Source organism: Pan paniscus, chromosome 3 (assembly GCF_029289425.2).
Source record: "Pan paniscus chromosome 3, NHGRI_mPanPan1-v2.0_pri, whole genome shotgun sequence".
Lineage (NCBI taxonomy): Eukaryota > Metazoa > Chordata > Mammalia > Primates > Hominidae > Pan > Pan paniscus.
In genome coordinates, this window is record NC_073252.2 from 6,550,728 (window position 1) to 6,578,238 (window position 27,511).

Genomic DNA, 27,511 nt, shown 5'->3' on the forward strand with positions numbered 1-27,511 from the left:
AAAGCAGGCCTGGCCCTGCATGCCCAGTGGCCGCAGGGAGGGCAGGGCCCAGGGTCCCTGCCAGTAGCAGCTGCTGCAAGAATCTGTTATTTAGCTCCCCCGTCCAGCCAACATAGGTATGTGAGCATCAGTTGAAATACCAATAGGTAACAACAAGGGTAGCTATTTAACTGACACTTCCCCGAGCCAGGCATCTTTTTAGGGCATTAGCCCACTTGCCTCTTTAACAGCCCTGGGAGGCAGGCTCTGCTGCTGCCCTGTTTTTCAGATGGGAAACCGAGGGATAGAGGGCTTAAGTAGATGACCCAGCGTCCCGTGGTTGGTGAAGGGTGGAGGGGAGATTTAAACATACCGTGGAGCCTGTGCTCACTATGGGCCTCAGGTCATCTGCGCCCAGGGATCCCCATGTCCCAGGCTCAGAGAAGTGCACAGAGCAGGTTGGCCTATCCCTAGATCAATGCTTGGCCAGGCCCTGGTGACAGGAGTGAAGGCTCAGTCCTGCCCTCCAGGAGCCCTGAGCAATATGGGAGACAGGAGTGAACAAGGAACTACATTCTGGGGCTCATGTAGCGTGGGGGACAACCCACATTGCAGTCCCCTAGGGGCCCCCCAGGAGGGCCTCGTCACTCTTCAGGGCATCAGGTGGACTGCCTGGAGGAGGCATCATCGGAGCCCCATCTGAGCTGCTCCTTGGCCTGTACACTTGGGAAACAGGAGAAGAGCAGCCTTGGGGTCACCCTTCTCTGGTTGCCTCCCTGAGGAACTGACCCCCTTTTCAGCCCTTCATTCAGCAAGGCTGGGGAGGGGCTGCTTCAGAAACGTCACTGGGCTGGAGCCCCACACTTCCTTTCCATCCTGGCTCTGTGGCCTTGGCAAGTCACCTGCCACCTGGGGAACCACTACCGATGGGTCGGGGCTTGGAAACTCAGGGGCTCCTGGGCCCAGACAGGTAAAGAAAACAGTGACTCAGGCTAGAAAGGAGACCGCAGAGAGTTGTGAGGCTCTTGGGCGTCCCTGTGCCAGGGCGGGACTCCTCATGGCAGCCCTGAGAGGGGAAACTGTGTCCTGTGTGGAGTGTGGATGCCCATGTGCTGAGAGGTGTTGTCTGTTCTGATTTTTGACAGCAGCCCAAGTGATGTGCCAGTGGGCCAGGGCCGGCACCTGCCTGTCCGTGGCTGCCCCAGGGCTGATGGGCGGGGGCCGTTTCTTCACAGGTAGCTGTGGTGAGTCCTGTGATCACCTCAGTGTTGTCTCCAGCCCTGGGGGGATCTGTTGTTCTGCTCAACAAGAGAATAAAGCTGGGCTCGTCACACCTGGTCCTAGGTGACCCAGCAGGCACAGAGAGGTAGAGTTGACGCCCAGCCCCACTCAGCCACCATGACACTGCTGTGCGAGTCCACGCCCTGGCAGAGAGCCTGTTCTGGGCCTGTTCTGTGTAGCCCTGGGGCTAAAGGGCGGGCTCAGATGCACAGAGGGACAGGCCTGGTGCGGGTGGGAGGAAGGAAAGCAGACTGTGTCATCGTCTCAGCTTCAGGCTGGGCGTGCTGTGGCTATCATGTGCTTAGCCTGTGCTAAGTGTGTGCTAAGCATGTGGCCCTGGCGGGCACTCAGGCCTCCTGGGCACCAGCCAAGGCCCCACCCCTTCCCACTATGCGGCCCTGAGCTCTCCTGCTGCCTCGGTCATTCACGGGTCTACCAGTAGGACATGGCCTGGGGTTGGTGAAGGAGGGAAGGAGGTGAGATTCGGGAGCTTTCCAAGTCGTACCCGCCACTCCATCTCCGAGTAGCAGCACTCTCATCTCTACAAGTCTCTACAGCAGTGCTGCCACCGCCTTGACCAGGGAATCACCCTACTGTGAGGTGGCCCAGCTCACTGTGAGACTCTGGGGCAGTCATATGCCCTTTCTGTTGACCCCAGTGGGTGGCCAGCCCACACGACTGCTGAATCTGCCAGGCCTCCCAGCCATTGGGGGTAGGGGGATTGCTTTGGCAGCCACAGGGACACAGATGCGGACAGGAGTAGGAGCCCTGGGGAGGAGGTGCACGCCACCAGGAAGCACCCACCAATGCTGACTGAGGCTGCACTGCCAGTCAGAGCTGCTGGGCGAGGGACAAAGAAGGGCCTTCGGGTGTGGGGAAAGCAGGCACCCCAGCTCCTACACTAAGGGCACCCTGGGCAGAGAGGGAGCCCAGCAGGGGGCACCCAAGACCCATGAGGAATTGGCTGTGGTGTCAAGAGGTCAGCCAGGCCAAGCAGGGCCCTGAGGGTCAGGGAAAGGAGAGGGCGTTGTGGTGAGTGGGGCTCAGCTGTTAGATGGATTGTTTACATTAAAGGCCAGCCAGGAGGCGGAGCAGAGAGAGGAGTAGCCAGGCCACAAGAAGGCTGAGGGACAGGTAGACATGGAAGGGAGAAAGCCAGGGTGGCCTCCAGGTTTCTGGCTGGGGCTGCCGGGTGGACGGTGGTGGCACAGCCTGAGGTAGGGTCCTGGGGGTGGTTCCCGGCGGGGTCCGAGCTTAGTCTTAGAGGGTACAAGGGGGCCCAGGAGAGACTGGGGCTCTGATGCAGATGTGGGAGTGTGCTGAGCCTCTGCTGCCCTGGGGACAGGCACAGCAGGAGGTGCTGCTCAGGGCACCCACCGTTGATTATTTAGGAAGCAGCTGTCACGCCTGTTCTTTATCCTGACCTGGCCCATCTGATTGCTGATGTGCTCCTGCTGAGCCCCCTACACCACACTGTGAGGATTGGCCACAGGATCTGGTGGCACTCAGTCTTCTGGGAACTTGGCAGTGTGCCTGTCCTACTTGCGCTCCAAGCCTCGGACGTCACCTCCAGGAACCCTCCCACCGCGGGTGATGTCTACAGTCACCTACACAGCCCCAACCCTCACGGGTGGACGTGCTCGTTCTCGCCTGGCCCAGGGCGGGCCATGGTGAGCTCAGGGGTCCTGCCTCTCAGTTTGGTGCCCTCGGCTACGCAGGGCCTGTTAGAAGGGTGCCCTCCCTGCCAGGGCCTCCAGCCACTGTCTGTCCTGTTCCCGCCTCAGAGTTCAGCCTGCATAGAAAGAGAGGGCTGAGGACCATTCAGCCTGTCCATTCACGAGAACCACTGTCAGTGTCACAGAGGCTGATGGGATGCTGTGGTGCAGGGTGACCCCAGCTTCCCCATGTGGGGGATGCTTCGGTGGTGCAAGGCCACCACCCTGTGCCCTGTCTCTGGCACAGGGAATGACAGCACACAGCACATCCTCTTTTCTTTCTACCTTTCCCTTTGGCACAGCCTCTTGTTGTGGGCATCATGAGAGGTGCAGAGAGATCATGGAGGTCAAGGGCTTGCCCAGGACCAGTGAGGGAGGGAGGGAGAGGGCAGCAGCACCCTTGGAGACGGGAGGATTACATCATATTTATTTACCACATGCCTAAGATCGCACTCTTAAGAGCATTTGACATACATCCAAAAATTTTTAAACACTATGGAAGTGTGTCTGGATGCATCAGTAATATGAAAGTGGAAGCCAGCTGCCCTGCTCCCAGCCCACTTTGGGAAAATTTTGTGCATGTTTTGAGCCAGCTGTTTGGGAAGGGAGGCCCCAGCCACTGCCCCTTCGGTGGGTTTGATGTTCATTGTGTGGGAAGAAGCCTTCTCTCCATCCTTTTCTATTTCTGCAGAATATCTGCTCAATCAGGGAGTTGAGCTTGGCAGTTCAGCTGCTCAGCCAGGCAGGTGCTGTGTCCTGGACTATGCTAGGATTTCAGAAGGAGAGAGGGCAGCTGCGGGCCCTGTTTGCAGTGGCTCCCTCCAGGAATCCCCGTCTGCTCACTGTGTACTGTCCGGCGTCGTAGTGGAAGCTGGTGGCGAGACGGGTGAGACCCACGGACATAGATGGCATCCACGAAGGCTGGCGGAGCCTGATAGACGATGGACGATGACCCAGGTTCCAGCAAAAATGGCAGTGGGCTGTGCCGGGAAGGGGCGCATCCTGGAGGAGGCCCTAGGTAGTGCCTGAGAAAGTGAGGGTCATTTACTGATTCCGCGTGGCATCCATGAATCTCTCAAATCCATAGGGCCCGTGCATGACAAATAATTAAAAAGATGAAGGGTGTTCTCCATGGAACCTCACAGAGGGAAGGACACCTGCCCATGGTAGCCAACTCTGATGACACTGCTATTTTGTGATTGATAGGCAGACTTTCAAAGACTGAGTTAGATTCAGGACCCTTTTAGTTGTAAGTGACAAAATCTCAATATAAATTGACACAAGCCAAAAAAGTAGAGGGGCAAGGGATTGATGAGTCCATAGATCTGTAGAGCCTAGAGTAGTTTGCTTCAGGCACGGCTGGATCCAGGGGCTCAGATGATGTCATCAGGAAGTACTCCCCCGCCCCCATTCCACTCTGCTTTCCTGTGCTGCCTGTGTCTCAGGGGCTCTGCCCACAGGGTGACCTTCCACAGTTCAAGCTGGCATCCACGTGCCAAGATCAGCAGAAGGTGAAAGCCCATTTCCCAGCAGTTCTAGCACAAACCCCGCTGGGCTGCGTCCATCCCTGAACCAGGTGCTGTAGTCAGGGAGATGACCTGGCAACTCTGATTGGCCAGGTGGGGGTGCGGGCCTTCTGTGCAGCACAGGGGAGGGGGCAGTGCCACCCAGACCATGAGGACTGAGAGTGGCGGGGTTCCCCAAAAGGGACATCAAGGTGCAGTCATCAGAAAAAGCAAGGAACGGAGGTTGAGCACACAGAAAACACGTGTGTTTGATGGTTCTTGGTGGCCCACACTGATGCAGCCGGCTGCTGGGGGTGATCTTTCTGGCACTGAGCGGTGAGCATGCTGGGATTTGCCTTTGAGCCCACGAAGGCTCCTGCTTCATGGACTGAGCTAACTGGTCTGCAGGACGAGCCCACCACTGCCATATGGAAGCTGGAATAATGAAGAGGGTGTGTGTCCATCTCAAAGAGATTCTGGGCTGGGCGCAGTGGCTCAGACCTGTAATCCCAGCACTTTGGGAGGCTGAGGCAGCGGATCACCTGAGGTCAGGGGTTCGAGACCAGCCTGGCCAACATGGTGAAACCCTGTCTCTACTAAAAATACAAAAAAACTTAGCCGGGCATGGTGGCGGCCGCCTGTATTCCCAGCTACTCAAGAGGCTGAGGCAGAAGAATCGCTTGAACCCGAGAGGCAGGGGTTGTGGCAAGCCGAGATTTTGTCATTGCATTCCAGCCTGGGCGATGAGAGCGAAACTCTGTCTCAAAAAAAAAATAATAAAAAAAGAGAGAGAGATTCTGTATATTGGGGAGATGTCTTGAAATGTCAGGCTGTGAATAACTTCGGTGAAAAATAAATTATGGACTGGAAGAATCTTTTTAGACCACCATATAGACTTGGACCTTCCATGTTTTGATTTTTTTAAAAAAGGGAAGAAGAATATGACTTGTGAACTTAGTCAAGTAAGGAGACTTGAATTCACTAGAGGTGCTGGCGTTGTGGTGGGAAGTACAGCAACAGCCCTGGGGTCTCCTGGGGAAGTGGGGGAGGGAAGAGAAAGCCTCCTCTTGTGAACAGCAACTTTGGACCACTCGCTACAAAGCATCTCTTTTCATCATAAACCATCCTATCAGATTGATGTTAACGATCAGATTGAAGCTGCTTCGGAGCAGTGATGTGGCCTGCACCAGGTCGCACAGCACCTTACTGTGGAGCGTGGATCCACACGTGCGTCTGTGTCATTGTGATCGCTCATGCTGCTCTGTGGGCCCATGGCCTTGGTGCCTGCAGGCTCTGTGTCTGCAGTTCCTCTAGGGATAGTGAGTCTGCTGCTGAGCCCGCAGCCAGAAAGCACGCTGGGGGGCTGGCAGGGTGACGGCAGCAAGGAAGGAGAACTGTCCTCGATGGATTCAGGGAGCACCAAGGTCTGGGGGCTCTAGGGAGGGTGGGTGTCCAAAAGGGCTGCCCTGCGGGACCTGATGCCATCTCTGAGCAGCGTCCTTGAGGACCCCGGCAAGGAAGCTGAGCCCGAAACTCTGTGCAAGAGTTGCGTCCAGGGAGAGTTACGTCCAGGGAGAGTTACGTCCAGGGAGAGGGGCGTCCAGGAAGAGGGGCATTCAGGGAGAGGGACATTCAGGGAAGAGTATTCCAGGGACGGGGACATCCAGGGAGAGGGGCGTCCAGGGAGAGGAGCCTCTAGGGAGGGGTACATCCAGGGAGGTGGGCTGCCAGGGAGGGTGGTGTCCAGGGAAAGCAGCATCAAGGGAGAGGGCTGTCCAGGGATGGGGGCATCCAGGGAGGGGGGAATCCAGGGAGAGGGGCCTTTGTGTTGGCGAGTTGTCCATCCACAGGGCTGGAGTGCATGTGCCTGACCACGAGAGCTTATGAAGAATCCATCTGATTCTTCCCTTCTCCAAACACATGCCTCACCCACACAGCCTTACTTGTGAGGGCCTCACCTGCCACCTGCGACTTTTGAGTTGTCCCAGCCTGCCTCTGCCCTCTCCAAACTGGGTGTGACCCTTCCTCTCTGCCTTTGCACCTGGCCACATCCCATGGTCTCCCACTGGAGTCCTGTCTCCTGTACACCTGGGTCATCTGAAGGCAGTGGCCAGGCAGCATTTGGTGCTGCAGAGCCGGTTCAGAGCCTGGCACGGTATGGTTCTGGGAAAGCCCTGGGTGAGTTGGACCAGAAAGGCTGGTCCTCAGTGTGGTGTTACTGGGAACCATGCAGCCTGTCCCGTTGTCAGCCAGCCTTGGGTGAAATGGGTAAGACTGCATGATGCTTGTGTAAATTCAGGTAACTTCTTAGGAAGTAGAATGCAGCACGAACTGTAGTTGATGTTTTGACCCTTGGTGTAATAATTCAACTGGAGAACCTGTGCTAGGAAAACGGCTTCCCAAAAGAAAAGAAACGGTTCATGGCACCACTGTAGAAAACAAGAGGTTATTGGAAGCAACCTACAGACCTGATGGAGAGGAGGGGAGGGTCAGTAACCTGACTCTGTCTCCTTGATGGATCTAGGAGCCACCAAAATGGTGAGCTGACTGCAGCGCATCGTGGGAAGCCAGAGAACAATCCACTGCTGTGGACTGAAAGTTTGTGTCTCTCCCAGATTCATTTGCTGAGATCTTCACCCCCAGTCCGATGGTGTTAGGAGGTGGGGCCTTTGGAGGTGATGAATCATGAGCGATGGCTTTACGGTGGAATTAGTGCCCCTATAAAAGAAACCTCAGAGAGCTCCCTTGCCCCTTCCACCCTGTGAGGACACAGCCAGAAGACCTGAAACAAAAAGCAGGCCCTCAGTAGACACGGAGTCTGCAACACTATGATCTTGGACTTCCCGGTCTCCAGCATCGAAAGAAATACATTTCTGATGTTTGTAAGCCACCAGCTTGGTCTATGGTATTAATATTTTTGTTATAACAGCTCGAACAGACTAAGGCATTCACTCTTAAGAAGGAAGAGGTAATATCAAGATGTATATACACTGATTATAATATCCAAAAAATGTGGTTTTTGTTGGTACAATCATGGAAAACATGAACTTGATTTGTTGGGGTTCTGGGCTTTGGGTACAGGTTCTTTGTATTATTTAGGTCATGGGCTGTCAAACTTGAGTCCTTGGATCTTTCTAGAGCCCCAGCTAGAGCAGGCCTAAGCCAAGGGGTGTGATGGTGGGACTTGGCTCTGTGCTCCCCTCCTTCCCATGCCTCCCACCCCGAGAGCTTTGAATTGCTGTTGAACCACCCCACCCGCGTAGAGTTTGCTCATTTTGCTCTGGCGCTGCTTGTGATCGGAAGGCAAACAGTGGCTTTCTGGGCATCTTCCCTGTCTGTGTCTCTCTGTACTCCTGGCCTGGATTTGAAAGTGACAAGCAGCAGCAGATCTGAAGACCCTCCTGCCTTGTCCCCTCCATCCTGACAAGTGACACAGTCTGGCTTTGTGACATGTGTGTTTGTTTCTTCTGTGTTAAAGGGCCTACAAAGGGAGACATGGAAATCCCCTTTGAAGAAGTCCTGGAGAGGGCCAAGGCCGGGGACCCCAAGGCACAGACTGAGGTGAGGACTGCGGTGCCGGCGGGGACTTCGGGACGCGGCCCCCAGCACAACAGGCCTGGCCACGAGCTCCACAGCCCACAGAGAAGTGTCGGTGCCTGAGATCGGGGTCAGGAGCCAGCGTGGTGCACCCTACCCCACTTGAGCCCCATGTTGGTAGGGTGCCCATGTTCACTGTGCCAGTTTTCCTCCTGGCACTCCTCTGGGGAGCAGCGCTCATCCCCCTTTTGTCCAGCTCACACCTCATCTTGGGCATCACCTCCTCCAGGATGACCTCCTGACTTCCTGCAGCTGCCTGCTCAGTGCCACCCCTCAACATACACTGTGTATGCTGCCCACTCTTGTCTCCCTGACTGGCCTTTCACCTGGCTGTTAGCTGTGTGTACGGGGCCCTCAGAGCGGTGACCATTCACTTGGGCATCAGCCAATGGCTGGGCTTTGTGCCAGTGCTGGGGACATGATGTGGCCCTCTCTTCATGTGTGACAGGTTAGTGGAAGAAGCAGACCCAAAAAAACCCAAGTAGACAAGACACAGAAATAGAGTGATTTTGAATTCTGGTGAGGGGAGAAGCCAGCAGAACGCTGAGACGGGAGGTGGCCCGGGGTCCTGTGTCCTCTGTGGAGGCAAGTTCTCACCACCTCACTCTGTCCCCTTGCACAGGGCTCAAGCAAGTGACCACAGTTATCCTGAGCAGTTTCCTGCCCCCTCTTCTCCCTAAAGAGGAGAAAAGCTTCCACGCGAAACCATAAATTAAGAATTTCTGGCTGGGAGCGGTGGCTCACGCCTGTAATCCCAGCACTTTGGGAGGCTGAGGCGGGTGGATCACCTGAGGTCAGGAGTCCGTGACCAGCCTGGCCAACATGATGAAACCGTGTCTCCACTACAAATACAAAAATTAGCCAGACATGGTGGTGCATGCCTGTAATCCCAGCTACTTGGGAGGCTGAGATAGGAAAATCTCTTGAACGCAGGAAGTGGAGGTTGCAGTGAGCTGAGATCGCACCACCGTGCTCCCACCTGAGCAACAGAGCGAGACTCTGTCTCAAAAAAAAAAAAAAAAATTTCTTTCCTGACCTCACAGCCATATTGTACTTTAAAGTTCCTCCCACATCCTTTTGCCCAGGCATTTGGAGGCCGGGGGAGCATAGTGAGCCCTTTTATGGGCTCTCTGTGCCCTGGGCCTCACTTTTTCCATCTGTAGAATGAGAAGACTGGACCATTTCAGCAGGGATTCTTTTTGCAAAGGGCCAGATAGTGAATATTCTGGACTCTGCGCAGTCTTTGCCGTGTTGCTCAGCTTTGCCGTGGAGCACATAAAAGCAGCATGGACAACATGTAAATGAATGGTTATGGTTGTATTTCAATAAAACTTTATTTGCAAAAACAGGCAGTGGGCCAGTGCTAACCCTTGGTTAGCTGGCCTTTCTCCAGCCCTGGCTTTCTGTGGTCCCCTGACTGTTTTGAGAGGTGTAAAGGACTCAGTCATGGTTCTGATTTCCATGCACTGATGGTGAGCCTTGGCAGGCAGGAGCAACTCAAGGAAGAGAACCTGTACCAGTACCAGTCGGAGCCCGTGACTCCCTCGCCGTGTGGATGGGGTGGCCACACCTTCCTCACCGTGTTTTGAGGAGCGAGTGGCCGGAGGCTCAGTAGGGCCTAGCCTAGTGGACATGCCTGGTGTGACCCCATTTCCGCCCCTTCCTTCCTGGCCTGGGTGACAAAGGGAAGTGGGTGAAAGGAGGTGGGCTGGCAGGGAGCATGGGGTGGGAGAGGGTCGGAGAATCTGGAGGCTGACTGGTGTCTGGCTTGCAGGTGGGGAAGCACTACCTGCAGTTGGCCGGCGACACGGATGAAGAACTCAACAGCTGCACCGCTGTGGACTGGCTGGTCCTTGCCGCGAAGCAGGGCCGTCGGGAGGCTGTGAAGCTGCTTCGCCGGTGCTTGGCGGACAGAAGAGGTGGGTCTGTGTGAGGCTTAGAACAGCCTCTGGAGGGTTGAGCAGCTTGTAATGCTGCTTGCTAACTGAACAACTAAAATCTTACCAAACCTAATGCTGGTGATGCTGTTGGGAAATTTCAGTTTCTGTTTTGCTGGCGGCCTTGTCATTTTAGACACTGTTTCTGGACTTAACATGGGATATTTAACAGACCAAGCCATTTTCATTCTCTTTGGCTTGTGTTGGTGTCTCCAAGTGGTAACTATACATCCTGCTTCCCTGCTGGGTTCTGATCCAAACTGAGACATCGATCCTGGGTTCAGCTGAGAGGCAGCTTCCCTGAGGCAAAGCTGGAGACTGTGATGTGGCCTGCAGTCAGAGTGGCCCATGCCCCTGAGCTGATGTCCGTCCAGTCTGGGCAGACCAGCTGAGGGGCTTTGGGCCCACACAGACCTGGACAGGCATGTTCACTTTGGGAGGAGGCAGGCTGACCCTTCATAGATAATCTCTTTCAAACAGAGAGGCAGGGGAGGAAAGGGATGCAGCTCAGGCCAGGGGTGGTGAGTTAGGACGTTGTCCTGTGCAAGGGAAGTGGCTGTCCCTGGTGCCGTGGGGCAGTGTGCTTCCTGAAGGTTCCACGCCTCAGGGAAAGAGGAAAGTGGGTGTCACAAAGGTGTTTTTTCTAATGATACCTTTTTTTTCAGATTGTAAAAGTATTTTATGCTTATCATAGAAAACTTGGACTATGTAGAAAACATAAAGATACAAATTACTCATAACCTTGAAGCCCAGAAGCAACTCCCCATATTTTGGTGTATTTCCTTCTGTTTTTGTTGTTGTTGTTGTTTTGAGATGGAGTCTCACTCTGTCGCCCAGGCTAGAGTGCAGGGGTGCGATCTCAACTCACTGTAACCTCCACCTCCCTGGTTCAAGCAATTCTCCTGCCTCAGCCTTTTGAGTAGCTGAGATTACAGGCGTGCATTACTACACCTAGCTAATTTTTGTATTTTTAGCAGAGACAGAGTTTCATCAGGTTGGCCAGGCTGGTCACAAACTCCTGACCTCAGGTGATCCACCCACCTTGGCCTCCCAAAGTGATGAGAGTACAGGCGTGAGCCACCATGCCCAGCTTGTATCATATTTTAATAGTTACATTTATTATACAGAGTCTTCTCTTTGAAAATTAAACTGATGATTTTGAAAAACTAACAGTGGCATTGTTAGCTAGAATTTCTCACCAACCCAGCCTGCTGATTCCAGAGCAGTTGGAATGACCTGGAGGGGGCTCAGGCGGCCCACACGGCTCATTGTTGGGTGCCAGGGATAGCCCAGAGGCTGCTGGGGCAGAGCGTGCAAGGGAGGAGGCCGGTTGGCCCCGTGTTCCCCCAGCTGCACACACCTTCTGATGTGCAGTTGTGCTTTCTGATTTGAAAAGAAATACATGCTCATGTGGAAAATTTTGGAAATGTTCAAAAGGAGAAAAACATCCAGACCTCCATGCCAGTCCTCCTGCCCTCTGCTTGGTTGTGCCAGTGTCCCAGGCCGTGGGGGTAAAGGGAGGAAGGCAGCTGCTGACCAGCGGTAAAACCTATTCTCCCTCTCCCCGCTGTCCAAGCCTTCCTTAGAAAGGGCTGGGCCGTGTGTGAGACAGAGGAAAGCTCTGTAGACACAGGGGTGGCCCTGCCAGTGCACCCAGGCTGGTGACTGCAGTGAGTCCACCCTGGGTTCAAGACAGCTCTGCCTCTTTCTGACTGTGTGACCTTGAGTGAGCCAGAACACAGGCCTGTGCCTCCGTGTCTGCACCTCTGAGAGAGGGGAGGAACAGGAAGAAGGCTGCCTTCTTCCCGCCAGCATGTAGGGGGCACTTGGGGGCGTCTGGTGTGAGACCAGTCTGGCCTCCCAGCTGGAGAGTGGGCGTGGCAGGGGCATGGCGTGATGTCCTCTTGGGTCAGGTGTCCATCCATCCTTCCCTGGTAACCAAGTCCTGACACCTTGTATGAGTCTCGCTCGAAAGCCTTCCAGGCAGAGTTGGCACGGTCAGAGCGGCACTGAAAGCCTAGGCAGGGCACACAAGGCCTTTGACCACATCCTGTCCCTCAGGCATCACGTCCGAGAACGAACGGGAGGTGAGGCAGCTCTCCTCCGAGACCGACCTGGAGAGGGCCGTGCGCAAGGCAGCCCTGGTCATGTACTGGAAGCTCAACCCCAAGAAGAAGAAGCAGGTGGCCGTGGCGGAGCTGCTGGAGAATGTCGGCCAGGTCAACGAGCACGGTGCGAGGATTCACCCTGGGCACCAGGCTTCCCTGGGCGCCAGCCTTCCCACAGGGGCCAGGACCTTCCCATAGGGGCTGGGACCTTCCCTCAGGGGCTGGGTCTTCCCACAGGAGCCAGGACCTTCCCTGTGAGGACAGGGGCCTTCCTTGTGGGGACTAGGGGACCAGAACCTTCCTGTAGAGACCGTGCCCTAGTGGTGAGGTGTGTGGGTGGCATTTTGACAGCATCTGCCCTGGCTCAAGTGCTCACTCATTGAACAAACCAGAGGGTATTCTGCCCAGTGCTCTGTGACCACGTCTACCAACGGGACGGACTGTGTCCATCACCAAGTGGGAGCACGCTACATGGCGCTGAGTCCACCCCAGCTACTGGAGGTGCAGAGGTGTGGCCCCTGCACTGCCTGCCCTGGGGGCCCTGTGATCCCCAGAACATAGGATGCCCCTGGAACTGGCGTATCCTAGGAACAGTGGGCCAGTTTCTGGTGGGCTGCAGGGCACAAAGAGATAGTCAACCTGTCTGACTGTTAATCCACCCTGTCCCCTGCAGATGGAGGGGCACAGCCAGGCCCCGTGCCCAAGTCCCTGCAGAAGCAGAGGCGGATGCTGGAGCGCCTAGTCAGCAGTGAGTGTGAGTGCAGCCCCTGCCCCATCTCACCCATGCCTCCCGGCCTGCGCCTGCAGGGCGACCTCTCCTTCCTGTGCGACCCCATCCTGGCCCTGCTAGGATCTCAGGCAGTCCGTTTGGGGGTCAGTGTTCTGGACGCTGGGAGTAGACCCTGCCCACCTGGAGCGCACACACTGGAGGGAAGGCAGACCCAGGACAGAAACCATGATGTGCCAGTCCCTCTTGGACAAGGAAATACTGGGGGTGGGGACTGGCAGGGGAGTCCTGAGTGGGGAAGGATGAGGAGGGCATTAGGGGAGGGCGCTCCGGGCAGAGGGAACAGCATGAGCAAAGGCCCAGGAGACCCAGCAGGGTGTGGAAGGGGCTGTGCCCCAGCGTAGGCCCTTTGTAGGTAGGCAGGGAACAGAGTGGGCAGAGCCTAGGCGGCAGGATGGAGTCTCTGGGGCACACTGAGCTGGGGGTGCCTCTGGGATGTTTGTGGTCAAAGAATGAGAAGAGACGTCACATCCTCCACATGCAGCTGGCCAGCCTCACTGTCTTCCATCCACATGGGGTAGACTCTGCAGTCTGAGGCACTGGGAGCTCCTGTCCTGGAGAAGATAGACAGGCGGGAGGCTCGGGGGCTCAGTATCAAGGGGGGGATGGGCCAAGACCCAGGTCTGCCACAGACTCTTCTTGTGACATGGGCAGGTCTCATTTTTCTTTCTGGGTGTCAGTCTCCCCTTCTGAACAGTGAGATGATCAGACGAGGGGACTGAAGGACCTCACCCATCCTAGAAGCCTCTGTGGCACGTAGGGCAGAGTACAGGTGGGAGCACAGATCCCACCTTCCCGCTGGGCCCGTGAGGACACTGTCCAGAGGGTGTGGTCAGAGCCCTCGCCTCTGCGTGGGCGGACATGGGTGCTTGCGCTGCTGTTTTCCTGCTCCATTTGGGGGAGACAAAGAAACACCTCACATGGAAATGGGAAGAAATCTGTGACTCTAGGAAGCCCCAGGACCAGAGAGGCTGTGACAATGTCCTGCCACCGAGGTGGCATGGTGCCTGCTGTCCTGAAGTGAGGTGCCTCTAGGCAGGAGCAGCCCGGCCTGGGTCTCCATCCTGGGGGGCACTGCAGGCAGAGTCTGGACCCCAACCTCACTTCCCAGTCCCACAGGGGTTTGTGATGAGCCGGGCACACCTGCTGCTGGGCCCTGTCGCTGTTGCTGGGGGCGAGTTAGGAGTCAGCGCCGCCAGCCTGTGGTCCCCTCCGCCAGGCCCTCAGGGACACGGCCCCAGCACCCCCATTGTTTCCCCTCTATCAGAACATTCCCGTCAGGCATCATCTGTTTCTCTGCCAGCTTTTCCAACAGAACCCCCAGAAAGGGGTGTCTGTCATCCCCTTCTCTTGTCCTCCGTCCTTTGCTCTCAGGCCTCTGCCACGTTATTCCACCAAAGCGGCTCGTCTGGGCCATCAGTGACCCCCTTGCTCAGTCACTTCTTGTCCTTGTCTGACTTGATCTGTCAGCAGCATGGGCAGAGATGACTGCTCTTCTCCTTAGAGCCCTCTCCCCCACCAGGCCCGGGGCCCTTGCTGCCACACTGGCTGCTCCTTCTTGGGGTCCCTAGACTGATGTCCTGTCTCTCAGGACAGGACATCCTGCAAGGTATTCGTCCCTATGAGGACAGGGGCCTTCCTTGTGGGGACCAGCGTCTTCCCGTAGGGACTGTGCTCTGTTAGGGAGATGTGTGGGTGGCATTGGTGACCACTCTCGTGTGTCAGACGCCGTCCTCAACCCGCAAGCACCCAGCCCACTCAGGCTGCATCCAGCCCGTGCTCCTTCCACATCTCCTGTACCTGGCTGTCCCGTGGTCAGCTCACAGCTCAGTCTACAGTGAGCTACTGAGGCCTGTGCTACCTGCCACCTGTGTGGGCCCCCCCAAGGCTGCCTCATCTCTCTTTGCTGCTGCTACACCTGGGTGCTGCCCCGACTCCTCTTCTCTTGCACACATAGCTGATCCATTAGGAGGTCTGTCAGCGCCCACTATCACGGCTGCCATCTTGGATGCAGCCTGCCTCCTCCCTAGGGTTTCTGCAGCACCCTGGCTTGTCTCCCTCTGCCCTGCCCCAGCATGGTCCTTTCTTTCCCATCCTTCCCATGGAGGCCCTCCTGGTCACCATCTCACCACGGCAACTGGGGTCCTTCAGGGGCCTCATTCCCTCCTAGGGGATCATGTTGGATAGAGGGGTCAGTGGGCACGTAGCTCTCGCGGATCACGTTGGATGGAGGGATCAGTGGGCACGTAGCAGGCTCTTGGTGGAAGATGTTGGATGGAGGGGTAAGTCGGCCCATGGCAGGACGCGTGTTGAATGGACGGGTTAGCAGGCATGTAGTAGGCCCATGGCAGACACATGTTGGATGGAGGTGTCAGCAGGCACATAGTAGGTGTGTGGCAGATCACGTTGGATGGAGCGGTTAGCAGGTGCACAGTAGGCCCTGGGTGGATCACGTTGAATGGAGGGGTTGGGGGCGCGATCATGTTCGATGGGGCGGTTGGCAGGGTGCTGCCCTACAGGGCGGCTTGTCACCCATGCTGTGAGAAGCCCCATGCTGGCTGAAGAGGAGGGTGTCAGCATGCACTGGAGGTGCATGTTGTAAGGCTTGGCAGGTGAACTGGGTGAAAGGTGTGGGTGAGTGGCCCCAGGCATAAGGAGCTAGGCAGAGAGGGACACTTGGGGTGGGGGACAGCACACCCAGGGGCGGGGGGCCAGGAGTGGAGGCTGGCACTTGGCAAACCTGCCCCCTTCCTCCTCACCCAGCCTGGTCCTCAACCCTCAGGCCGCCCGGGGAAGGGTTTCCTCCACCTGAACCCACTCAGCTCCTTTCTTAGCTTGGCCCCACGCCACCGTCCCCAGCCCATTGCTCTGTGTGAGGGTGGTAGTGGAGCTGCAGTGTGGGGCGCCCATGCTGTTTTCTCTCATGCTTCAGCCAAGAACTACATCGCGCTGGATGACTTTGTGGAGATCACTAAGAAGTACGCCAAGGGCGTCATCCCCAGCAGCCTGTTCCTGCAGGACGACGAAGATGACGACGAGCTGGCGGGGAAGAGCCCTGAGGACCTGCCACTACGTCTGAAGGTGAGTGACCAAGACCCCGGTCAGGCCGGAGCCTGCCTCCCAAGGACTCGCGCACCTCAGGCAGGGCACCTTCCAGGAAGCTGCAGGTGGGGAGGTTCTCGCCTAACAAAGAGTGTCTTACAGGAGTGCCGCTGGTACATTTGGGGCATCATCTATCCTCATAAGGATGTGTCCTCGGGAGAGAGGCCTTTCTTTTCTGCGCCGTCAGGCTCAGAAACCAGGGGCGGTGTTGGGCAGGAGTGCTAGGATGGCAAGCAAGGGGCCCTTGGGTCTTTCTGTGCAGTGTAGGGGGCAGTGGGGCGGGCTGGACGCAGACTTTCATCTAGACTTCATCACTTATTAGATTTCTCCGTGTATGGTCCAGAGTGGAGGCCAGTGCCTTGAAGATGCCTTCCCCGAAAACAAAGTGCCGTGTCCGTCAGGCCAGGGAGGACGTGCAGAGGCGCCTACTGCCCCTGGATCTGCAAGAGCTCAGGGAGCGAGGCCAGTGTGGGAGCGTGGTGGCTGACACTTGTGCAGGGTGCCATTGGGCACACCTGGAGGACATGAGCAGCTTTGGCGGCAGGAGGAAAGTGGGGAGCGGGAAGCCCAGCAGTGCAGGCCCTACTCCTGGCCTGACAGCTTGTTTTCTTGGCCATGTGGCCCTATGGCCTCTCACAGAGTTGCTCACAGTTCAGCTCGCATGGTTGAATTAGATGTGTGCCTGTCTCACTCTGCAGAGAACACCAGGATTTCCAGAAGCTTGACCCAGGATCCCCAAGCTGAGGCCAGCACAAGGGGCCCCAGCAGATGATTGTCACAGAGGCTGCGGGCAGTATCATGCAGGCACCCTGGGGTTCTGTCTTCTGAACTGACTGAGAACCTGGAGGAACTGCCATCATTGTATTCAGATGGGCGCGTGAGTCAGGGCCAGGACCAGGAGATGGTTGGGCCACCAACTGTCAGGCAGGCAGCAGGCTGAAAGGTCACCGTCCTTGAGCCAGGGAGAAGGTCAGAGTAGGCCCGCCCTCCGGTGGGGGGAAGAGCAGGAACCCAGGTGCTGCAGGAGCAGCTTCAGCCCAAAGAGCAGCAGGCACAGCAGCCCTGCTCCAGGGACTCGGAGCCAGACAGGTCTGAGTGGGAGCCCCCCGAGTGCCAGAGCTGCGAGTCCTTTAGGGTGGCAGGTGGAAGGCTCTGCTCCTCCGACTTGGGACAGGCTGTATGTCCAGGGTATGACACCGACCGGTCTGCAGAGGTTCCGAGACATGGGCCAGGATGGCCAAGAACTTGAACCAAGGGAGCACATGGTTTTTACTGATGGTCTGCTCAGAGCTGGCCCTAGGCAAGCATATTCACAGATTGGGTGCCATCATCTCCTTACTAATGGGAGATGAGGAAGCTGGGGTGCTGGCATGGTTTTGGCAAAGACACTCCCGAAATGAGAGTGAGGGTCAAAGGTGAAAGGGTTAACTTGGAGAAGACCCTTGGGCCAGGCGGCCATGGCCCAGGTGTCCCAGTTTATGCCATCTGGTGTAAGTACTATTATAATAATGCCTCCTTGCATATGCGTCCTGTTCGGAAAATTATGTCACCTAGTTATGGATGGTGAGTCCAGTGTTGTGTAGCATCTGAAAGTAATGACAGGGTCTCGTTCTGTTGCCCAGGCTGGAGTGCAATGGCACGGTCACAGCTCACTGCAGCCTCAACGTGCCAAACTCAAGTGATCCTCCCACCTCAGCCTCCCAAATAGCTGGACTACAGGCATGTGCCACCACACCCAGCTGATTTTTTTGAAAACATTTTGTAGCGATGGGGGTCTCACTATTGTTATCTACGCTGGTCTCAAACTCCTGGGTCAAGCGAGCCTCCCACTTTGGCCTCCCAAACTGCTGGGATTCAGGCGTGAGACACTGTATCCAGCCTGAAAGTCCTTTTTAGAAGGGAGAGGTTTAAGCTGTTTTGACAAGAAGTAAACAAGACTCTGTTTCCCTTCAGTTTTGGATGCTGTCAGAGCACTTTGATTCCTTTGCAGTTTGTCTTCTTAGAAGTCTCTTGTGAGGGAGGTAATGAATTGTCACAAGCGTCTCCCAGGGCTGAGAGCTGTCCCACCTTTTAGTAGCCTTTTGTAGAACAAGGAGAGGTCTTCACTCAAAGTGAAAATGACAGACACCTCTTTGTGAGCCACCCTTACTCCCACAAAGAATGTTCCAGACTCCACACAGTTCTCTTCTGGAGCCTGGAGGTGCAAGCTGTCATTGTAGATAAAATCCTCTGAAAACAAACTTAATATCTTAAAATCCTAACAAACATTTTTAACATTACATAATTGGAAGATCTGACACGGGAACATTTTTGCCCACAGGTTTGAGCAGAATCTCGTCTCGGCTCCCTTTCCCAGCCTGCCTTCTTCACGGGTCCGCTCGGCCACCGGTGTGGTGACGCTGCTTCCTGGTTTCTCGTGGCAGCAGAAGGGCCGATCACCACAGGCCCAGCCAGAGAGCTCTGCAGTGTTCTATTCATAGAGGCAGACTCCTCATAGTTTTTAAATTTCGTTCTTTTTCCATCTCAGGAGTTGAATTTGTTTGGACCTTCTTTGCAGAAAAGGAGACTGAACTTTTTAATCCCATGTCAGAGGAAGGTCTTGGGTGTACATTGCAGGGAGCAGAAATTGGGGCTTTAAAAAGGGGATCGTTCCCTGGTCATCGAGTTCAGGTGGGGGACCAGCCCCTCCACACTGTCCAAGCAGAGGCTAGACGCCATCCGACGTAATGTTCTAGAATATTCCTTGTCTTTTAAAGGCCCTCTCAACCAGGTGGTTGTGTGTGTTCTAGGCAAAAGAATGTGCATGGCTTTGAGTAAGACAGGATTTCAGATTTATTTTTACCAAGGCCACCCCCTTGCTACCGTGGCGGTCGTGCGTGAAACTGGTGGTGAGCAGTGGCAGGCCGGGCCACCTTTAGTTGTCCTGCTGTTAGCAAGGCCCCCATACAGGGATTAACGGAGCAGCCTGCCGGCTGACGCACATATTGACTCATGTGTAGCTGTTGATTTTAGCCAGCTGGCCTGGCGTCATACTACAGGGGCTTGCCCCAAACAAACCCTGGAGTAGGTTGGTTTTCATAAATGCTCTCTGGCAAGCGTTGGAAATGCCCTCAAACCCTGTAGTGCCTGGTCTTCCCTGGCCATCTCCTGGCAGTGTGAGCGCCTCTCTGCTCATGTAGAAGGTTGTTGACCCCAGAGAGAGCTGGGGGAGCTGGTAGCTGCTTTAATCGTTTATTGGCTTGTTATAAAACAGAGATTAAGTGGTCTGTCACAAATATATATGAAGCAGCAGAGCTGTTCCCCCAGGTGTAGACGTGCATGCACACACTCCTGAACACTTCTGTTTCCTCCATGAGCCTGCCCCTCTCATCTGTAGAAGACTGGGTGTGTAGATGTGCACGCACACACTCCCAAACACTTCCGTTTCTTCCATGAGCCTGTCCTTCTCATCTGTGGAAGGCTCAGTCTGTGCAGGCATGCACACACTCATAACACTTCCGTTTCCTCCATGAGCCTGTCCCTCTCATCTGTGGAAGACTCAGTCTTCTGGTTGTTTCCAGGTGTCCTGGTCCTCCAGAGCTGACAGCCAGGCTGTTGGCAGGTGAGGGCCACATTGTGGTGTTGTCACCTAGTTGCCATTCACCTGGGATCCCTCCTTGGCCTTCTGGTGGGCCGGGTGGAGAGAACCTGCCCCAGGGGATTTGTGGGGTCTGGTGCATCCCCAAGGCCCTGAGCTGATGGGGTGCTCCAGCCTGGCTGTGTCATGTAGCCCCTCAGTGGGCCCTGGACATGCAGCCAGGCTTCCCTACCCCCATGTGGGGCCGCCCCCTAGGCGTCCACTTCCTGGTGTCGGTCCAGGCCCCTGGCACTTCTGAAGATGCACAGACCCTGCTTTGTATGCCACGCCATGCTGCGTGAGCACTGGCACCATGGCCACTTTCTCCCCCATCCCCTCCAGTCCCTCTGCCTGGCTGCCCTGTGTTCTGGTGGCAGGGCTCAGGGCCTCTGAGTTCTGCACAGACCAGGAAGGCATGAGGGCTGGCCCTGGGTGGCAGCGCTGCTTCACCCCATCCTGAGGATGCTCCCAGCATGCCTCCCTCAGCCCTCTGCTCCTCTTGGCTGTGGTGAAGGCCAAGAGCTCTTTCTGACCTTAGCACTGCATGCAGAGCAGGGGAGCAGGACCCACAGGTCGGGGGAAGGCAGCCTTTGGCCTTGACTATGGGGGGGGCGGGGGTGTGCTGGTGTGTATGTGTAGGTGTGCACGTGTAGGGGTGGGTGTGCACGTGTGGGGGTGGGTTGCGTGTGTGAATGTGTGTGTAGGGGTGGGTTGTGTGAATGTGTGTGTAGGGGTGGGTTGTGTGAATGTGTGTGTAGGGGTGGGTTGCGTGTGTGTGAATGTGTATAGGGGTGGGTTGCGTGTGTGTGAATGTGTATAGGGGTGGATTGCGTGTGTGTGTGTATAGGGGTGGTTTGCGTGTGTGTGTGTATAGGGGTGGTTTGCGTGTGTGTGTGTATAGGGGTGGATTGCGTGTGTGTGTGTATAGGGGTGGGTTGTTTGTGTGAATGTATGCGTGTGTGTAGGGGTGGGTTGCGTGCATGTGAATGTGTATAGGGGTGGATTGCGTGTGTGTGTGTATAGGGGTGGATTGCGTGTGTGTGTGTATAGGGGTGGATTGCGTGTGTATAGGGGTGGGTTGTTTGTGTGAATGTATGCGTGTGTGTAGGGGTGGGTTGCATGCATGTGAATGTGTGTGTAGGGGTGGGTTGCATGTGTATAGGGGTGGGTTGTTTGCGTGTGAGTGAGTGTATAGGTGTGGGTTGTTTGAATGTGTGTGTGTGTAGGGGTGGGTTGCGTGCATGTGAATGTATGCGTGTGTGTGCGCGCGCGCACGTGTGTATAGGGGCGGAAGGTGGCCTGGCAGCTGCTTCTCAGGGTCTCCTGCCACAGGGAGGGCAGCTCACCCAGCAGCCCCGTGCAGCTGAACGGTGTCTTTGCTGGGAGAGTGGCGCTGGGCCCTCTGCCTGTGTCTGCACTGACCTCCCTTTTCTTAATTCTTGCTCTGCCACCCCTCCCGGGACTGCCTGCGGCTTCTCCTCCTCGTAAGGATCGCCATTTCCCTTCATGGAGGCTCAGGGAGGTGACATCCTTGCTGCAGTGCAGAGCTGGGTCACAAAACCAGCTCCCAGACAGGCATCTCAGGGCTCCGTCATCTCTTCATGTGGGTGACCCTGAGGGGAGGGAAGTGGGGAGCCCGTGGGTCCTTCCAGGTGCTGGAGGTCTTGCAGGGAGAGAAGCACGCATGCATCTAGTCATGCTGGTAGAAGGTGGGGAGCCAGGCACGGGGCAGAGGGGGGCTGCAGGCCCAGAAGGGGGAGGGCTCACAGGGACCGTGAGCATGGGGAGGGCCATCTGGAGAAGGGGGGAGGGAGGACCACTAGGATGGGGCTGGTGATGGGAAAACGCAAGGTGCAGGTTCCTTTTGCCCAGAGGCAGGGTGGTCAGAGGGAGGTGTGAGATGGGAGCAGTGGGGGTCCTGTCCCAGCCTGGTTCCCACGTACCATCTTTCCCCCAGGTGGTCAAGTACCCCCTGCACGCCATCATGGAGATCAAGGAGTACCTGATTGACATGGCCTCCAGGGCGGGCAGGCACTGGCTGTCCACCATCATCCCCACGCACCACATCAATGCACTCATCTTCTTCTTCATCATCAGCAACCTCACCATCGACTTCTTCGCCTTCTTCATCCCGCTGGTCATCTTCTACCTGTCCTTCATCTCCATGGTGATCTGCACCCTCAAGGTGTTCCAGGACAGCAAGGCCTGGGAGAACTTCCGCACCCTCACCGACCTGCTGCTGCGCTTCGAGCCCAACCTGGATGTGGAGCAGGCCGAGGTCAACTTCGGCTGGAACCATCTGGAGCCCTATGTCCATTTCCTGCTCTCTGTCTTCTTCGTCATCTTCTCCTTCCCCATCGCCAGCAAGGACTGCATCCCCTGCTCGGAGCTGGCTGTCATTGCCGGCTTCTTTACCGTAACCAGCTACCTGAGCCTGAGCACCCATGCAGAGCCCTACACACGCAGGGCCCTGGCCACCGAGGTCACCGCTGGCCTGCTATCGCTGCTGCCCTCCATGCCCTTGAATTGGCCCTACCTGAAGGTCCTTGGCCAGACCTTCATCACCGTGCCTGTCGGCCACCTGGTCATCCTCAATGTCAGCGTTCCCTGCCTGCTCTATGTCTACCTGCTCTATCTCTTCTTCCGCATGGCACAGCTGAGGAATTTCAAGGGCACCTACTGCTACCTTGTGCCCTACCTGGTGTGCTTCATGTGGTGTGAGCTCTCCGTGGTCATCCTGCTGGAGTCCACCGGCCTGGGGCTGCTCCGCGCCTCCATCGGCTACTTCCTCTTCCTCTTTGCCCTCCCCATCCTGGTGGCCGGCCTGGCCCTGGTGGGCGTGCTGCAGTTCGCCCGGTGGTTCACGTCTCTGGAGCTCACCAAGATCGCAGTCACCGTGGCGGTCTGTAGTGTGCCCCTGCTGTTGCGCTGGTGGACCAAGGCCAGCTTCTCTGTGGTGGGGATGGTGAAGTCCCTGACGCGGAGCTCCATGGTCAAGCTCATCCTGGTGTGGCTCACGGCCATCGTGCTGTTCTGCTGGTTCTATGTGTACCGCTCAGAGGGCATGAAGGTCTACAACTCCACACTGACCTGGCAGCAGTATGGTGCGCTGTGCGGGCCACGCGCCTGGAAGGAGACCAACATGGCGCGCACCCAGATCCTCTGCAGCCACCTGGAGGGCCACAGGGTCACGTGGACCGGCCGCTTCAAGTACGTCCGCGTGACTGACATCGACAACAGCGCCGAGTCTGCCATCAACATGCTCCCGTTCTTCATCGGCGACTGGATGCGCTGCCTCTACGGCGAGGCCTACCCTGCCTGCAGCCCTGGCAACACCTCCACGGCCGAGGAGGAGCTCTGTCGCCTTAAGCTGCTGGCCAAGCACCCCTGCCACATCAAGAAGTTCGACCGCTACAAGTTTGAGATCACCGTGGGCATGCCCTTCAGCAGCGGCGCCGACGGCTCGCGCAGCCGCGAGGAGGATGACGTCACCAAGGACATCGTGCTGCGGGCCAGCAGCGAGTTCAAGAGCGTGCTGCTCAGCCTGCGCCAGGGCAGCCTCATCGAGTTCAGCACCATCCTGGAGGGCCGCCTGGGCAGCAAATGGCCTGTCTTCGAGCTCAAGGCCATCAGCTGCCTCAACTGCATGGCCCAGCTCTCGCCCACCAGGCGGCACGTGAAGATCGAGCACGACTGGCGCAGCACCGTGCATGGCGCCGTGAAGTTCGCCTTCGACTTCTTTTTCTTCCCGTTCCTGTCGGCGGCCTGAGGATGGTCCGCCACGAGGAGCTTCCAGTGCATGTTGCCGTGAGGCCCTTCCCCAGTGTGGCCCCAGCCCGACAGGCATGCACCAGTGCCGTCTGTGCCCACGTGTGCAGACTGTGGCTGCAGAGACCTTGCGACCATGTGTAGATTGCGTGGACCCCGACAAAGGGGAGGCTGCTGTGTAGCTCTGTCCACTCTGAATACCAAGTGTGTTGGGAATTGCATGCCATCTCCACCCTGAGCCCGACCTTTCCGAGTGACGTGGGTGTGCCAGGCTAGACTAGGAGGTTCCGGTGTCTGGAAAAGCACTTTACAGATGAGATTCCCTCTCCTCCCCTACCTTCAAGCACCCTGTTGCCTCTTTCTTTTGTGTTGGATTTGTTTAAAAGCTAAACATCTGTGTAACCTCCACAGTAGCATTTCTTATTTGTTTGGTCACTGCTAAACCTTAGCAGCTCTTCCCCTTTCGTGGGGGATGTGCACGGCAGCTTGAGCCTGTCACGTGGTCAAGGCCTGGCCCCCCATCAGAGGCTGGGGGAGGCGGCACACTGGCAGTGTGTCACACTGAGCTGGGCACCACAGGCTGCCTCATGACCCTCCTGTCCAGCAGGTAGTGGGTGAATGTGTGAAGGTGTTGCCTGAATCCATCAGGACTTGGGAAACAGAGAACCCTGTGGGGGCGGCTGTGGGGGAGGTCCCTGCCAGTGTTTAGAAGAGCCTGACTGTGTTCAGTGCCTTGGAGCAGAAAGCCAGGGTCCTGAGTGGCTGAAATAAAAGCCTCTGGTGGAACCTGCAGCGCTTTCCTTCCTTTCTTTACCGAAAAGAAGTCTGTCTTGTACGTGCGTGAGAATCAGCAGAGCCTGCACTCCTGTTGAATGAAATGCAAGTGCAATTTGAGTTATAAAAGAGCAAGGTTGATGTTTCACAGTTGACGGCTTCCTGCCAAAGCCAGACCCTGGCTTCATCTCCAGCTGGAGGGGCCCCCGGGGCATCTGCCGTAACTGTGGGGTGGCCTGGGCATGGGCTGCCTGTGCAGAGAGACCTGTGCTGAAGGTGACCATGGAGTGTCAGCCCAGCCATCTTCAGATCTTACTGAGCGGAAAGTGCACGGTCATAATTATCTTTGAATTCCAGTTACCCATGAAGTGGAGCCTACAGGGTGATTGATGGCGTGGGGGCTGCTGCCCATGCAGGAGTGTGTTGTGAAACCACCTCCTGTGTTCCCTAACCTGCAGTGATGACCCCATGGGATTATAATCAGAACTTAGTCATTTGGGGGCACCCGAGCAGCTGCAGGCCCCTCAGCAAACCTCACCCCTCTTGGGCAGCCTGTCTGTCCCAGCCCCTTGGGTCTTTGGTGTCTTCCCTGAGGTTGAGGACGTGGCCTGTACCTGCTCCTGTCCCCCGTAGGCTGGGCTGCTCTCTGCTGGGCACCAGGCCTCACCTCTTTGCTGTGGGTGGGAAGCGGCAAGTGGTCCCACGCTCTGGCTTGGCCACCTGGTGTTGCCGTGCAGGATGTGGTTGCTCCATTTTCCTTGGACGACACTGGGTGGTGGCAGCTACACCCCGACACTGTCCTCTCATCCTGGTTTGTCCTGCCTGGAGGGGCTGCATGAAACCACACATCAGAGGCTCAGGTGGTGTCATCACTCCGAGCCACGGGTGGTGGAAGCTGCACCCCCACGCTGTCCTCTGCGTGAAACCACATGAGAGGCTCAGGAGGTGTCATCACTCCGAGCCACATGCTCGCCCCTGGGTTTCTTTCCCAGGCAATGAGATGAGGCTGGGGTTCAGCCTCATTTCCTCTCCCCATTCTGTGGATTTGTGAAGCCATGGAAGGCCCTCGCCCTGTGACTCTGCCCCCAGGATCCCCACTGACTGCAGGGGAGGGAAGTCGCCTGATGCTTTCCGAGTGTACAAAGATGACAACACAGCATCTCCCTCACAACACCTGGATGAGGAAGATGCTCCAACATCCCCCATCTACAGAAGACGACACCGAGGTTCAGAGTGGAGGCCATAGCACATTAGCACGTTATCACATGGCACATAGCAGAGCAGGAAGGACAGAGCTCTGCCTGTCCCCTTCCCCTGGGCCACCACACTGCCACTCAGCATCCACAATTAGTTTCTAACCAACCAGCAGAGGCGCAGGTTGGAGGAGAAGTGGTGCTGTCTTTTGGGCAGAGTCCAGAATGGGCATGGTCCCGGGTTCCACTCATTCTGCCACAAACCCCTGTGCCACCCGGCACCATTTAACACCTGTCCCCAGGCTTCAGTGTCCCAATCTGTAAAACGGAAAGCCTGGGCTAAGTTAGTGGTTTTCAAAACTTCTTAGCAACACTGTTTTTGTTTGTTTGTTTGAAATAGGGTCTCACTTTGTCACCCAGGCTGGAGTGTAGTGCTATCTCGGCTCACTGCAGCCTCCACATTTGTTCTGGGTTTTACAGAGAGGCTCCCCGGGCCCTGCCGACCACCCCACCCAGGAAAGAACCTGCCGTCTGCAGGAACAGCCATTATTTAACACCCCGTCCCGGCCACCTGCTCTGGTCTGGCCCTTCACCCTATGGATCTGTAGGACACCCAGGGAGGGACCGGGGGTAGGGTCTCACTTTGCTTCTACGAGGTAGTAGCATTTGAGAGAATGAGTCAGGAAAGACCGAATTGGGTGGTGCCATCTCAAGTGCCAAGAGAGGGTTTGGCGCCAGAGTTTCCAAGCCCTCTGGAAGCCCAGCTCCCCAGGGGCATTCTTTCAGGGGGCCTTCACTGTCCATTCTTGGGTAGTGAAGCCATCAGAAAGACCTCTCTGCCTCCTTTGGACATGCTGTTAAAGACCAGTCATTCAAAGTTCAATTATTCAAGTACTCTCTTCCTTTTTTTTTGATCCTACATCATGCAAGTACACTCCCAAGTGAGGTGACAAAAACGCACATTTCTGCAGATGCCCATGAACCAGGACCTGTCTCTCAAGTCTGCCACCTGAGGACAGAATCCTGTAACCACCCCAGCTCCCAATCAGCAGGATGGGGTGTCAGGGCTATTAAACAAACAGCCACGTGGCCCAACACATCTCATCCGGCAGCTCGGGGAAAGCACACTTTGACAGCCAGGACCCTATCCGATAAATGGTCCTTCCTCTTCATGACAAAGAAAACAAACACATTCACTCAAAATATTCAGCACCTGCTGTGTGCTTCACTCTTCCTGGCACAGGGGATGCAGAATGAACAGACAGCCCCTGCCCCACTGGGAGGGGTGTTTGTGGGGAGATGGACCAGGTACCAGTCAGTGAATACAGCACAATAGCAGGTAGAGAAGTGCTACAGTCATCTACCGTGAGCGCTATGATGCTCTGCCCAGCTTCACCACATTAATGGAGCACCCACTATATGCTGGACACATACCATGCATTTTCTCATCCTAGCGGCTGTTGCAAAACAGACATGTCCATTGTGAAGACTGGGCGGTAGAATCGCAGCCCCCAAAGATGTCCAGGTCCTAATCCCCAAATCCTGTTTCTGTGTTCCCTTGCATGGGAGAAGGGATGTTGCAGATGGGATTCAGTTAAAGATCTTGATACCGGGGAGATGATTCTGGACTTTCCTATCCAGAAGGGCCCAAAGTAATTTCAAGTGTCCTTGTAAGAGGGAGGCTGGAGGGTCAGGGTGAGAGATTGGAAGATGCCACCCTGCAAGCTTCAAGATGGGGGAAGGGGCCATGAGCCAAGGAATGTGGGTGTCTCTCACGCTGGAAAAGGTGAGGAGATGGTTCTCGCCTGCAGCCTCCAGAGAGACACAGCTGACAGAGTCACACTGGGCCACTGACGGGGCTCTAGCGTCCCAGATTCCCATGCCCCCACCCCTCTGCATGGCTCCTGAGCCCCTCTCTGAGGTGTCTCCTGGAAAACCTTTGGGCTCCTGCTCCCTGCCTGTTATCCCTGAATGTTGCTGCCTTTTGCAGCTTGTCTGTCCCTCTCTGAGGCTCATGATGTCATCTGCGTGGGCCCCACGCGTAATTCTAACAGCACCCAGGTAAAGATAAAGGTGCTTTGTTGTTTTTCTAAAAAGGACTTCGCTGTTGCTTGAGTCACTCATAACTTGATCAATTATTTGGAGCTCT

At 56.1% G+C, this 27,511-nt stretch overlaps 1 protein-coding gene across 7 annotated transcripts in view; it reads left to right on the forward strand.

The window, feature by feature from the left end:
• The window catches only part of WFS1 (wolframin ER transmembrane glycoprotein), a 33,533-nt gene extending 9,346 nt beyond the window's left edge, over positions 1-24,187 (forward strand). For 3 of the 7 annotated variants that reach the window (XM_034951981.3, XM_034951982.3, XM_034951984.3), the window contains 7 exons: positions 7,959-8,041; positions 9,852-9,996; positions 12,076-12,246; positions 12,796-12,876; positions 15,842-15,990; positions 21,117-21,230; positions 21,585-24,187. In XM_034951981.3, the coding sequence (XP_034807872.1) occupies positions 7,959-8,041; positions 9,852-9,996; positions 12,076-12,246; positions 12,796-12,876; positions 15,842-15,990; positions 21,117-21,230; positions 21,585-23,396 (2,555 nt within the window). In that variant the 3' untranslated portion in view covers positions 23,397-24,187. The remainder of the gene's footprint in view (positions 1-7,958; positions 8,042-9,851; positions 9,997-12,075; positions 12,247-12,795; positions 12,877-15,841; positions 15,991-21,116; positions 21,231-21,584) is intronic. The other 4 variants (XM_003816467.5, XM_008969529.4, XM_055111176.2 and 1 more) reach the window with 2 other exon arrangements.
• Positions 24,188-27,511: the final 3,324 nt, after the last annotated feature.